Below are 13,106 nucleotides of genomic sequence, written 5' to 3'. Positions count from 1 at the left end.
GAATAAATCTCCATCCAGTAAATCCATCAACTACTTGATAACAAACTACTATGGGAAAACTTTTACGAACAACCCTTCTGTACCACTTGGGCATGAAACAAAAATACCTGTCGTTAATAGAAATTTCCCTCCTAAAAACCACGTGACCAGACTAAAGTGATCTATAAATAGTAACAATTATCCTAAAGAAGAAGAACCTGAAAATTTAATAAGGAATGAAATAGCAAGACAGACACAAATCATAGTTATAGAAATGATTTTAATTAGATAAAACCTTATTCTCATATCAAGTTTAAAAACTCTGTAAAGAAATTGAATTAAACCAATTTATTTTCAATAAATGAAATCCCTGAAATAATGTATTTTAAAAACATGTAAAATTTCACTCTATTACATAAATACTGATACTTATTTTAAATCCATGGTACAAAAATTTAAATAGAAAGACATTTTCAAATTTTAAATATTTTAACGGTTTATATATATTGTAACGTGCTATTGTCCAAGAATAAGGCAGATGTTATATTTACAGTTTATTTACAAATATGCACATATTTACACACAACATTTATGTTGAACAACTTCAAATAGTTGAAGTTCAATATACACATCAGTCCATCTGCTTACGGAGCAGAACTGACATCCATCTGTATTAAACTCCAATACAGAACTGCCTCAAACTTGGGCATGCCCCTCAAACTTCAAGGTTCCCAGCCAAAATCATAAAGCACCGATAATGGCTAACCTTAATCAGGAATATAAACAATTAACCCTTATATTCCCATGAGAACATCGGCGACCACTAGTGTAGGACGCTGACAGACATATCCCGTTACCCATTGTGATAACAGTATAGAGCAATAAATGCTGAGCATGCATACAAGATAAACAAGTGAACAGAATTAGTGAAACTCCAAAATTATGACAATATATATATATAAAAAACTTTGAACACTCAGTTTAGGTTAGAACTTTAGTGTGTGCGATTAATGTCTCTGATTAAATATGCATGGAGACATACACCATTTAGAACAAATAGATAAATAAAAGTACAAAAAAGAACCCTCAACTTTTAAAATCATATCAATGTTCCATTACTTAAGCTTATTTCTTCTCAGTTGGTTCTATCATGAAAGAAGACCCCCTATCTCTGTAATCTGTTGAGTACAAATCAAGCAACTTTGTGATTTATGATTTGAATGATAAATGTCTCCTTTTTTGTTGTTTGTTGAAAAAATAAATGTAACAAGATCAAACGGTGTGATGCAATAATGTCGACCACTCGGGCAGTCAAATAGACGATCGCAAAAGTATAAAACAAGATATGTTCTTAATATTTAAATACCCTTGAAAATGCCTATACTGATGAAAGGCTTTACATAATATATGTAAAATTAACATGATATCGATATGAATCGTCCTAGAGTTAAAATTCTGGGGGTTGCGAAATGCACAATTTGGGTACATCCTTTTCTGTTCTTTCTAAATATATATTTAGTTTTTATACCGTATCAGCAAACTTAAAGAAGTCTTTAACATGATAATGACAATAATCACTATAATAATTTTGGTTTACACGCTGGAACAAACCTTACCCCCTAGGATCATGAAAATTACAATTTTGGTAAAAAAAAAAAAAAACACCTACATACTCCTTATAAATTTCTATTTAGTTTTGATTTAATTAGTATCAATAGCATTAAAGAAGACATTTAAAAAAAATGTTTTACACATATACACTATATTGACCAAGTTCGGCCCCGTCCTGGAGTCAGAACCTCTACCCTGGGGATGATGAAATTTACATTTATGGTAGGGGTATTCTACATCATTATGCATTTAGTTTTTCTTAGATATAAGCGGTGTAGAGAAGAAGAGTTTTGCAAATTGATCATTATTTGGCAGTTTTTGCCCCATCCCTAAAGCCCCGAGGATGCAGGAGTCCCCATATTTACAATCTATGTCCCCCTAGTTCCAAAGATGTTCTTCATATCAAATTTCAAAAGAATTGAGAAGTTAAAATGTTCAATTAATAAAACATTTAATTAATGAACATTTTCGTCTCACCCTAATACCAAACTCCTACCCCTGGCATCATGAAATTTACAATTTTGGTAAAGGGCTACCTGCTCATTTTATAGCTTCAGTTTAGTATTGGCACTAACATTAAAGAAGATGTTTCTTAAAAATATTTTACACGTATGATATGCTATATACAAAGTTTAGCCCCGCCCTGGAGATCATGATATTTATGGATTTGGTAGAAACCTTCTCGTGCTACATTACTATGCATTTAGATTTTCTCTCACAGTTGTAGAGAAGACGAGCTTTGAACATTGGTGAATTTTTGGCAGTGTTTGTAATACCCGTAAGGCCCCAACAAGAGTACTGCAATTTACATTTTATGTCACCCTTGTTTCAAAGACCCTTCCAACCAAATCTGTAAAGAATCGACATGATATAGTTATTAAGTTAAAGTTAAAATTGTGTACTTGTTAACAGATTCAATCACTGACCCTCTCTCTCTTTCTCTCTCTCTCTCTCTCTCTCTCTCTCTCTCGCGCGCGCGCGCGCGCGCTCTTGCTTTCCTCTCTCTCTGTCTCTCTCGTGTTGTTGAGGAAACTTCTTTTTCTTGTTCATTTACATTGTATACAGCATCCGCCCTCCTCCTCTTGGAACATTACCTGCAGTAATTCACTGAATGATAGGGAATATTAATTCATCAAAATGTTGCGAAAAGACTTCGAACATTACACAAAGAACCTATATGTAGCTCGTCAACTGTATAGATATACCCCGTTTGAAACATTTTATAAAAAACTGTTTACGTAGAATTGAACATGTGCACGTTTTAGGTCACAGATCAACGAAATTGGATACAGTATAAAAACCCTCAAACAACAGAATAGGCTGAAAAATGAGTCTGATACAAATATGCCACAATCATAATAATACCGACTCACGTAGTTATGGTTGTGCATTCTAAAATACAATGTTACCCTTTTAATTCTATTCCACAATCTCCATTTACCACGTGTTTCATGTATGCATGACAAATTCATTACAAAACTAGTTTTGATTTCTAACATTTTAATAGTTGTCGATTAGGAACATTTTCCACTGATTTTAGAGGAATTTTACTATTTTAGATATCTCAGTTTAAATTCAAACTAAACAATATTATTTATCTTCAATAACATGACAATGATGATTGCATGTTCACCCGTCTTGAAATTTTGATGTCCGCATCTGTTTTTTCTTCCTTTTTAAGATGTAGCATCACTATCACTATTTGAATGCATATAATTTTTAATAACGTCTTCGAGTCCAATCGAATTCAGGGGGAAGTTGGAATCTGGTCAGGATTAAAAGGCACCTTTAAGCAAAAGTATTCAAACATACATACACATTGTGCATTTAAAGGACGGTGAATATGGAGGTATATCAGTGCCACAATTATTTTCTAGCATTTTTGTTTGAACAACTTTATTTTAATTTTTTTGTTTCTGGTTTTAATTTTATTCTACATTTTTTGTTTTTACAATCTTATTCAAAATTTTCAATTCTAATTCTAGTTATTTCTCTCCATTCTATATTTTTGATTCTGAAGGAAAACAGTAAGTTAATAATAGTAGCATGTACAAAAGTGATAATTTGCTCATGATTTTGCCAGTCCTTCAGATTGTAGTAAGGATGCAAACTTACCCCTTACATTTTCCGTTAATGGAGGCCTACTCTTCGTTGGTGTGTTGTATGAACTGATTGGATGTGTTGTCATGACTCGTAGTCACGTGTCCCACAAGTGATGTATTTAGATGAGGCGTCTGGCGCCTGCCGTAGCAGTTCAGCAGTCTTTCTTGTACTCACATTGCTTAATCGAAGTTTAGCGCCAAATTGTATGTGTGTGACAGTTTATGATACATGTACCTTCCGAGGGTGTTTCGATCGCGCCTTGTCGATCGTGAATTTACTATACGGGTTACATAACTTTTTACAATGACATTTTAGAAATGACTTTTTTAGATTTCGGAATACGAAACAGTAATAAAAATTATTAACAGAAACAGAAATGTTAAAATGAAATAGTGAAAACAAAAATATAAAATCAGAATTATAAACTGATAAAAAAATGTTAAAATGAAATATAATGAAAGATAAAATAAATGAATAAATGCTAAAAGAGAATTGTCAAAACTAATATGTAATATGAAATAGAATATTGTTAAAACAAAGATATAGAATGAACATAAAGAATAGAAACAACAAGATTGCTACACGTAGCCATGTCCCCCACCGCCGCAATTTTTTTTGAAGCACACAAGTCCCATAACTCCTGTAAAATTTGTCGAATCAAAATGACGGTGCAATATGATCAACTACACATGGTGACTAACAATCCTACAAATTTTGAACGAAATCCGTTGAGCGGTTTCTGAGGAGTTGCATCCACAAAGTGTTCCTATAGTATAGCATGTACAAATTCAACAAAGTCCCGTAACACCTGTAAAATTTGTCAAATCAAAATGGTGGCACAATATGATCAACTACACATGGTGACTAACAATTCTACAAATATGAACAAAATCCATTTAGCGGTTTCTGAGGAGTTGCGTCCACAAAGTGTTCCTATAGTGTAGCACGTACAAATTCAACAAAGTCCCGTAACTCCTGTAAAATTTGTCAAATCAAAATGGCGGCGTACACATGGTGACTAACAATCCTACAAAATATGAACAAAATCCGTTGAGCGGTTTGTGAGGAGTTGCGTCCACAAAGTGAAGTGAAACGGACGGACGGACACCGGTATTTCTATGTCCCCTTCCGCGTTGCGGGCGGGGGGGGGGGGGGAAGGGGGGGGGACAAAAATATAAAGTACGATTGTAGAAACAAAAATATAGAATCAAATTGATAACAGGAAATAAAATTGTTAAAACAAAAATACAGAATTGAAATTAACAAGAGGCCCATGGGTCTAAAATCGCTCTTCTGATACATTGTAGAACAGGCAAAAATTCTCACTAACCAAGATTCATCAACTAACAAAGTTTGATGATGTTAAGTCAAATAGTACCTGAAAATCTAAATGTAACTGTCCAAAAGTAGATCACAGTGACCTACTTTTGGTCGACACACTGAAGACTCAAGATGCGTCAACTGACAAGTCAAATAGTATTCAAATATACCCGTCAAATTCCAAAAGAATGCCACAGTGACCTACATTTTGGTCGACACACTCCAAAGACTCAAGATGCATAAGTTTGATAATTGAAGTCAAATAGTATCTGAAATATTTAGATATAAACGTCAAATTCCAAAAGTAGGTCACAGTGACCTACTTTTTGGTCGACACACTCTGAAGACCCAAGACCCATCAACTGACAAAGTTTGATGATTGTAAGTCAAATAGTATCTGAAATATTCAAATATAACCGTGAAAATCCAAAAATAGGTCACGGTGACCTACTTTTTAGTTAACACACTCTGAAGACTCAACATGCATCAACTGACAAAGTTTGATAATTGTAAGTCAAATAGTATCTGAAATATTAAAATATAGCCGTCAAATTCCAAAAGTAGGTCACGGTGACCTACTTTTGGTCAACAAACTATGAAGACTCTAGATGCATCAACTGACAAAGTTTGATGATCCTAGCTTTCATAGTGTCCAAAATATGCATCTAAATTTGAAAATGTGAAATTTGAATGTCTGCAAAATTCAAAAAGTAGGTCACTGTAACGTACTTTTTTTTTCAATAAATATGTTTCGAGGCCTCTAGACGCATCAACTTACAAGGTTTGATGATTCTAAACCTCTCGGTATCTGAAATAAAAACCTAAAATGTATTCATAAATGATTAGCCATAAAATTCAGAAAGTAGATCATGGTGACATACTTTTTACGTTTAAGGTCTCATGATCCATCAACTGACAACTTTTGATGATCATAGGCTCAAAAGTGTTCAAGATATGCATCAAAATCCATTTAATAATACTTACCTGCGAAATTAAAAAAAGTAGGTCACCATGACCTACCTTTGAAACAACATGATATTAGGTCCTAAGATACATAAACTGACAAAATATGATGATCCTAGTCCTTATACTAAACAAAATATCAAAGTTTTAACAAAACAAGATTTAAGGTCAACTTTGAAGTGACCTTGAGACCACACCCTTTGCCCCAGGATGATGCCTTGAACAATTTTTTATCTACAACCTATCCTCATCCTCATGCCTACGTTTGGTGATAATTTGCCCAGTGGTTCTTGAGAAGATTTTTTAGCAACCACTACTTTTGTTTGCATTTTCCTAATTATCTCCCCTTGTTAAAGGGTCACAACAAATGAAAACCCTTGGGCCAAGGATACCCTGTGACAAATTTGACAAAAATTGGCCAAGGGGTTCTTGAGATATAGCCCTTTTTCAAAAAGTTGACGCACACCGCACATCGTACGCCAGACATATGGTCATATGATTAGCTCTTTGAGCCTTTGGCTCAGAAGAGCTAAAAAGAGAAACAAAAATGCTACAATAGTGTCTTGTTCACACGGATGCACATTAAATATTACTTCGCATTAAATTTATTGCGAAGTAAAATAAAGCAAAATTTCCGTGTGAACGCGGATAAGATATAATGCACATTAATTTACGTTTAATTAATGCGAATTCGATTTTTCGTGTGAACAAAGCATAAGAGATTGATCACTGTTCGTTATCTTCACCTTTCATAAGATTGTTAAAACCAAAATGCTAAAATATAATTATGGCACTGATATACCTCCATATTAGAGAATTTGTAAAGCTTTTAAATTTGTATTGACTTCGCATTTACAAGTAGTATACAACGCAAAATGGAGCGCTATAGACTCGTGATATGTATGGTATACCTGTATATCTGGTCGAGGTCGACGGCGTGGGGATCCAACCCTTTCGAGTCACAATTGATAGAGAATGGGTAAGATTTGTTACCTATACTATACATTTCTTCAAACTGTATCTGTAAACCATGTTTTCTCTGATACGTTAAAAAACAAAGTCATCTTGTTAGCGATCAGAAATAAATTTCATTTTTCAAAATATAGGAGGACATGACAATTTTGTCATTTAAAAGACATGTGTACGTTATATTCTTCTCCATAAGGCATGTTTTATGAAACCTATACATTTTTTATGAGTTGTTCGATGTCAAATTTTCCGTGTTAAACAATTTTATTGATTTAAACATTGAAGGTCTTTTATAGTAATATTTCTTAATACATTTTTTCCGTAATTCTGTATATACAGGACAAACTAATATAAAATGGCATTCATCTTCAAAATTATTCACACACAAAACACAGCATCTATTTGCTCTGATTGTACTGGAATATCTCCCTGTTTCTATGGCTAAATGGTGCAAAGATAATCACATTTTAGGTATACACATTTGTAACTTTACAGGAATTGATTTTCTAAGATAACATTGAAGATATAATCCATCAATTAAATATTTGTAAAATGAACATTTTCTTGAATTTTCGACTTTGAAAAAAATATCTTGCTTAGCTTGATCAAAAAATCTTTGTTGTTCAGTTTGTAGTATATGCTTATCAATTTTTTGATTAATCCAAATGTCATTGAACCCAAGATCTATTAAAATTTTCTTAACATCAAACGCTCAATTTCTATATTCATAATTTTCACAATCAATATACATTTCTTTATAACATTTTCTAATTACACAATTTCGTTAGCTAGCACCTTACTCCCAAACTTAAAATGGTATATTTACATTTGCTACTGTTTTCTCCTACATAACACTATTACGAGCAAACGTATTTATCCCTGCATAAATCCACTACGGGGTCAACAGTGACGGCTGTGCGTATGAACATGTGTTAAAAGTAGGTAACAGGTACTACTTTTACTAAGACAATACACATCTAGCAATCGCTCTCACTTACTACAGAAATCCATCAATAGATGAAATCAACATCACAAAATGTATTTACGGTTTTATTTGTATTCCAAGCAGTGGACTTTCATCCATAATTGATAAAAGCATTTCTGTAGACAATATTTTACTATTGTATGTCTAAAATTTCGTCTGCTACAACTTCACCCTGGTCATAGGTGATGCGGAATTGTACCTACTGCTAGACGATGACATTAGGCTTTAGCAAAAAGGTCATTCACAGGATGTATGGCCGATAAGTCGTCAAAGTGCATTAAGACCTACACACCACACTGCTTCCGTGCCACAGCAGCCATAGGTGCTTGATGTCGTCGGTTTCCAAGTTTATGTCGGGACATCGAAGCGAGGCGTCGTTAAAAACCTATTAGAGAAATTTATCGAGTCAAAAGAAGCGTTCAGTGAGCTTACATATCCAAATCCAAACCGTCCCTTACCTTCGTGCAGTTCCACATTCTCTGCGATGTTCAGTTCTTTCTGGAGATTCATCTGAGCTGGGTCCTCTGTCCTGTCTATAAATGATTTGCCTACACCTGACGACTGCCCCCCTGTTCTTCATGTTCCTCCATCTCAGTCTTCTGTTAACTCCGTAATATCTACAGAATATCTTTCAAAGTCGGTCTTCAACGTCTTCACTTTTCAAAAGTGAAAGCGCATCACAACTGTAAGTGTAACATTGCGCACCCCCGTTTAAATCATAATTCCCCCCACCCCCTAAAATTAGACATATGGAAGAATTTTCCATTATCTACCCCCGAGTTAATGTATAAGTATATGTTGATATACTTACTTTCTAGCGTCTTAATAATTAAGACAGTTCTTCATTTTATGGAACTTTGTTTTGTGTTGTCGTCATTTTGAACATCTATGTGGACGTCAACAATTTGAAATGTATGGAAACGTGTTGTTAACACAATTCAGCAATGTTACCGACCAAAAAATGTAAATATAATAAGGTATAATTTTAAAATATTTATCGGGATATAAATACGGGTTGGTACATGATCACGTGACCAACCTGTATTTATATCCCGATAAATATTTTTAAATGATACCTTATTTCTTAAATATATCATATAAATGATCTGCTTTATTTTCAGAGCAAACGTAGAGAAAGTTTCCTCTTTAGAGAAATGGTATGGCTGGTGGGGCTATCATCGCTATTATTACAGATACCACCACGGCGTCTATTGTTATTATCATTATCATCATAATGATGACTACAGACGGTGCTACAGGTAAAAGGGACTTACATAATGACATATACTACATCATAACTGACATTAAATTAAGTATGCCTAATGGTAGTGCTCAGTTAAACTTTTTTCTTGATATTTCATAGTATAGATCTAACAGTGTAGATAATTTGTAAAATGTAAATTAACACACCTTTTGATGTTCTTAGAGATCCACTATATCGTTGTATGTCTTTGTAGAACTACATACAAATACAGATGTATGTTAGGGTACAGATCTCACGGCTTGGATCATTGCCCCTACGGTAAATTCTCTCTCTCTCTCTCTCTCTCTCTCTCTCTCTCTCTCTCTCTCTCTCTCTCTCTGAAAGCAACGGTATATTTTTTGCGTTAAGATTTTCATGGCATCGAATACCTTTTGGAAACCCCACGCAGTACAATATTATGCATAACACGAATTTCAAGAAGTACTTCTAGTGCACTTTGGATTTGAATGAGTCAGTTATTTCCTCTTACATTGAATACGCATTTCTTAATTTGTGTCAACGAGGTAGATTCTATACATCTTCCATAATTTAGCTGTTTGTGGTGGACTGACAAATCCTACTGGAGCGTGTAACCAATATGCAAGGGTGTCCACCAAATTTGGATGGCAATGGAAACATTCTACAGGTTCCTGTCCATCTCCTGATAACTGTAATAACTGTAACAAGTACTTTTACAACGATGGACCACGGTGTACAGGTATTTATTACGTGAAACTGAATATGATTATTGAAACTGTATGGTAAAGAAAAAGAAAAGTAATGTTGATTGAACCAAAACGAAAGTTATCATATTTTGACTAAGTTATCAAACTGGACAAATTAACATTTTTCATGTAACAATGGGTATTTTTTTCTCAGCAATTATTTGAAGATTTTGAATCGATGCACTATATTGTAGAATAGTTATATGTTGGGGGGTGGGGTGGTCATGGATTACTTCGATCAAATCCTTTTTATGTAATATTTCAGCGAAAGATACGATTTGTATAAGTTTGAAAATGATAAAACCAACATACCAACCAACCAACCAACCAACCAACCAACAAAACACCATATATCACCATAAAGTACATCCGAATGAAACTTTAAATTCTTAATTGGCAGTCCATGAAAGTTTGTCTCCATGAATCTAAATGATAGTTGACTAGTATATTATGATTGGGGGTGGGGTGGGGGAGTCGCCTGGAATGAAAAACGGCAGTTTGTAGTATTTCTTCTGTCCCTCTGTCTTTGTGAAACTACGGCTTGTTCAGTGAATTATTTTCCCTCGTAATGGTATCTATCACGAAATGTATTTTCAATTCTTCTTTCATTTTCTTCTCTGGTTTATAGTTTGTCCAAGCATAACTAACTGCTTAGAAATGCACTGTTATGATACTGCTGCATCAACAATATGCGCCAATTGTGAAGGAGTTGTACAGGACCGACCATATTACAGAGCTTACGTCAGGAGTGAGGATAGAAAGCAATGTCTTCGTATGTATAGGCTAGCAACTAAACTCAAATCAACACGTTAAAGATCGAGAACTCTTATCAAAATTTCAGTGTATTACAAATAATCAATATACTGCTCTTACATTGTATTCTTTTACATTTACGGTGCTATGCTGGGACCTAAAAATGTGAAAATATACAACATAGATCGGAGAGAAATATGTATTCATGGTTCGAATGTCCTCCATTGTTATTATATAAATAAGTACAATACAATATCCTTGACCCAAACGCCCACAGCCTCGGTTAACGTCCCTACGTTCCTCGTAGATCTCATAATGAAAATAGATAGATAAAATAAAATGGATTAAGATGAAAATAAAACACAATCAAAGAATTTTTCTTTGCATAAAACATAATAAAAATGTCGCCCCTGAAACTCTAGCGGCTGGAGTATACTAGTACTTAACCTGTTGATTAGTAATTAACTGAAGAAAAAAAAATCAAACTAGAATTGTTGGAGGGGTATCATCGGTTAATAGGCTTCATATATGATTTCATTTTAATGTATATTATGAGGTGCATTCGTCATTATTTGACCTGGTTATCACATAGAGTGCAGGGTTAATATCTGGGAGCTGGAACAAGTTTTCTGTCCCCTTCCCTTTCTGCGTTCTACGGGCTTATCTACATGCTAAGAGTACATCATATTACAAATTTATAGTTTTAAAAGAAATGTTTCGTTGTTTGGTAAACATATTAGAAGAATAAGCTTCCTGGCATATTTTAAGTTTATATGCATGTGCCCTCTAACCTTTAATCTATTGTGGCCTATAACTTGACTGGTTAATTTGGGTTAAATTTTGAATTTCGAAATCTGAATCTCGTATTTTGAATTTCGAATCTCGTATTTTGAATTTTGAATCTTGAATTTCGAAATTTGAATCTCGTATTTTGAATTTCGAATCTTGTATTTTGAATTTCGAATCTCGAATGAGCCTTCTGGGCTTTCGTATATATATCTCATGGTGGATACAAGATGTCGCAGTGGCAGAGGGATTAGGCAAAATAGTAGTTAGAAATCTCGCTTCCCAATCGAGAGGCGTAGATTTAGGAGGCGTGGATACAGTTCTCGATCCCGACACAGTGTCTAGAGACTACTCCTTCGCCGAGCACCTGGTATTAGAAGTAAGAGTCACGCGTCTTTTTAAATTCGATCGTAGTAAATGCTGGAACTGCTTCGGTCGTAAGCGTCTTGCATAGGTCCAACTTTTGGCGTTTACCTAAAGCTGGTAACCTCTGTACTTTAAGTGGAAAATCAATGAATGGGACGTAAAGCAAACAAAAATTATCAGTTTACTTTTGTATCGATTTCTTGTATTTTCGGAGGGTCGATGAAAAAGGAAAACAATTATACTGCACTACAGGTGCATTACAAGCGAAGAAAACTATATGAGAAAAAAAAATCAACCTTCACTGAGATAACTGTTCATTGTTCTCAGGAATTGGCATACCAGGTTCATGTACTTGCGATTGTATGTAGGAAATAGTTACTAGATTATATAACAATACTTGTGTTAAACATTATGTATGTGTTCGAAAGTAAATTTTAACTAAATCCACATGACGTGACAGAGAGCATTATATGGTGATTACAGAAGCATGTTCTTGGAGAACAGACAGCACACGATGTTATCCAGGTACTTGTGAGGGAGAGTTAGTGACCAACTGCAGGTGTGTCCAAGGATTTACAGGAACACATTGTGAAAAAAGTATGAAATTGCTGCTCAGTTTTTAAAATATCCGAAATAATGTCATCTAATGGTTTGGAATAAATAGAAAATGTAATCTTGATTTCTACAATGTTTACATTTTATACAGCGTAATTATACTTTAATGACATTTTACCCCGTGTAACCTTAATTTCCAGTTCAATGATATTTTATACAGTTTAATCTTGATTTCTACATCAATTATGCAATGAATTATTACTTTTTGAAGAATGTAGTCCCATAATGCAACGAAGTGTGGACAGAAATTGAATAATGCGTATTAGCAAGTTATGGAAATTTATTTGCACACACCGTTGCAGTTATGGGACTGCATCTTTAGCAAAATCAAAATATTTTGCCTATATCCACATGTTTGAAACCCTTAATGCGTATTTTTATTTCAAAATTCTTACCTTATTCTTTGGGTAATTTGCAATTAATGGAACAGCCATTGGGACAGCACATATGATGTCACCATAAAAGAAAAGAGTGCGCAATGCTATGTAAATTTAATAATTCAATTCTCGAATTGATTTTTAATTGAATATCAAAACATCAAATCATCAACAAAGTTGTACAATCTAAGCTTTAAAATTTTTATGTATATATTTTTTCAATTTATCTAATTATGAACAGCGTAGGTACAATCAGGTAGTAAACCTATGCCAATCCGCCATTTTGTTAGTTCGAGAAATTGAAAGTACAC

At 34.1% G+C, this 13,106-nt stretch overlaps 1 protein-coding gene across 2 annotated transcripts in view; it reads left to right on the top strand.

The window, feature by feature from the left end:
- The first annotated feature begins 6,813 nt into the window (after positions 1-6,813).
- LOC125674288 (uncharacterized) overlaps positions 6,814-13,106 on the top strand; it is a 41,894-nt gene continuing 35,601 nt past the window's right edge. Inside the window, exons 1-6 of one of the 2 annotated variants that reach the window (XM_048911415.2) lie at positions 6,814-6,955; positions 9,052-9,189; positions 9,388-9,452; positions 9,727-9,891; positions 10,527-10,670; positions 12,287-12,400. In XM_048911415.2, the coding sequence (XP_048767372.2) occupies positions 6,852-6,955; positions 9,052-9,189; positions 9,388-9,452; positions 9,727-9,891; positions 10,527-10,670; positions 12,287-12,400 (730 nt within the window). In that variant the 5' untranslated portion in view covers positions 6,814-6,851. Of the gene's footprint in view, positions 6,956-9,051; positions 9,190-9,387; positions 9,453-9,726; positions 9,892-10,526; positions 10,671-11,677; positions 11,817-12,286; positions 12,401-13,106 lie in introns of those variants that run through there. The other variant, XM_056159796.1, reaches the window with a different exon arrangement.

This window comes from Ostrea edulis, chromosome 3 (genome assembly GCF_947568905.1).
Source record: "Ostrea edulis chromosome 3, xbOstEdul1.1, whole genome shotgun sequence".
In the NCBI taxonomy this organism is placed as follows: Eukaryota; Metazoa; Mollusca; class Bivalvia; order Ostreida; family Ostreidae; genus Ostrea; species Ostrea edulis.
The sequence above is the reverse complement of the archived record's forward strand: the minus strand, read 5'-3'. Positions and strand labels throughout refer to the sequence as shown.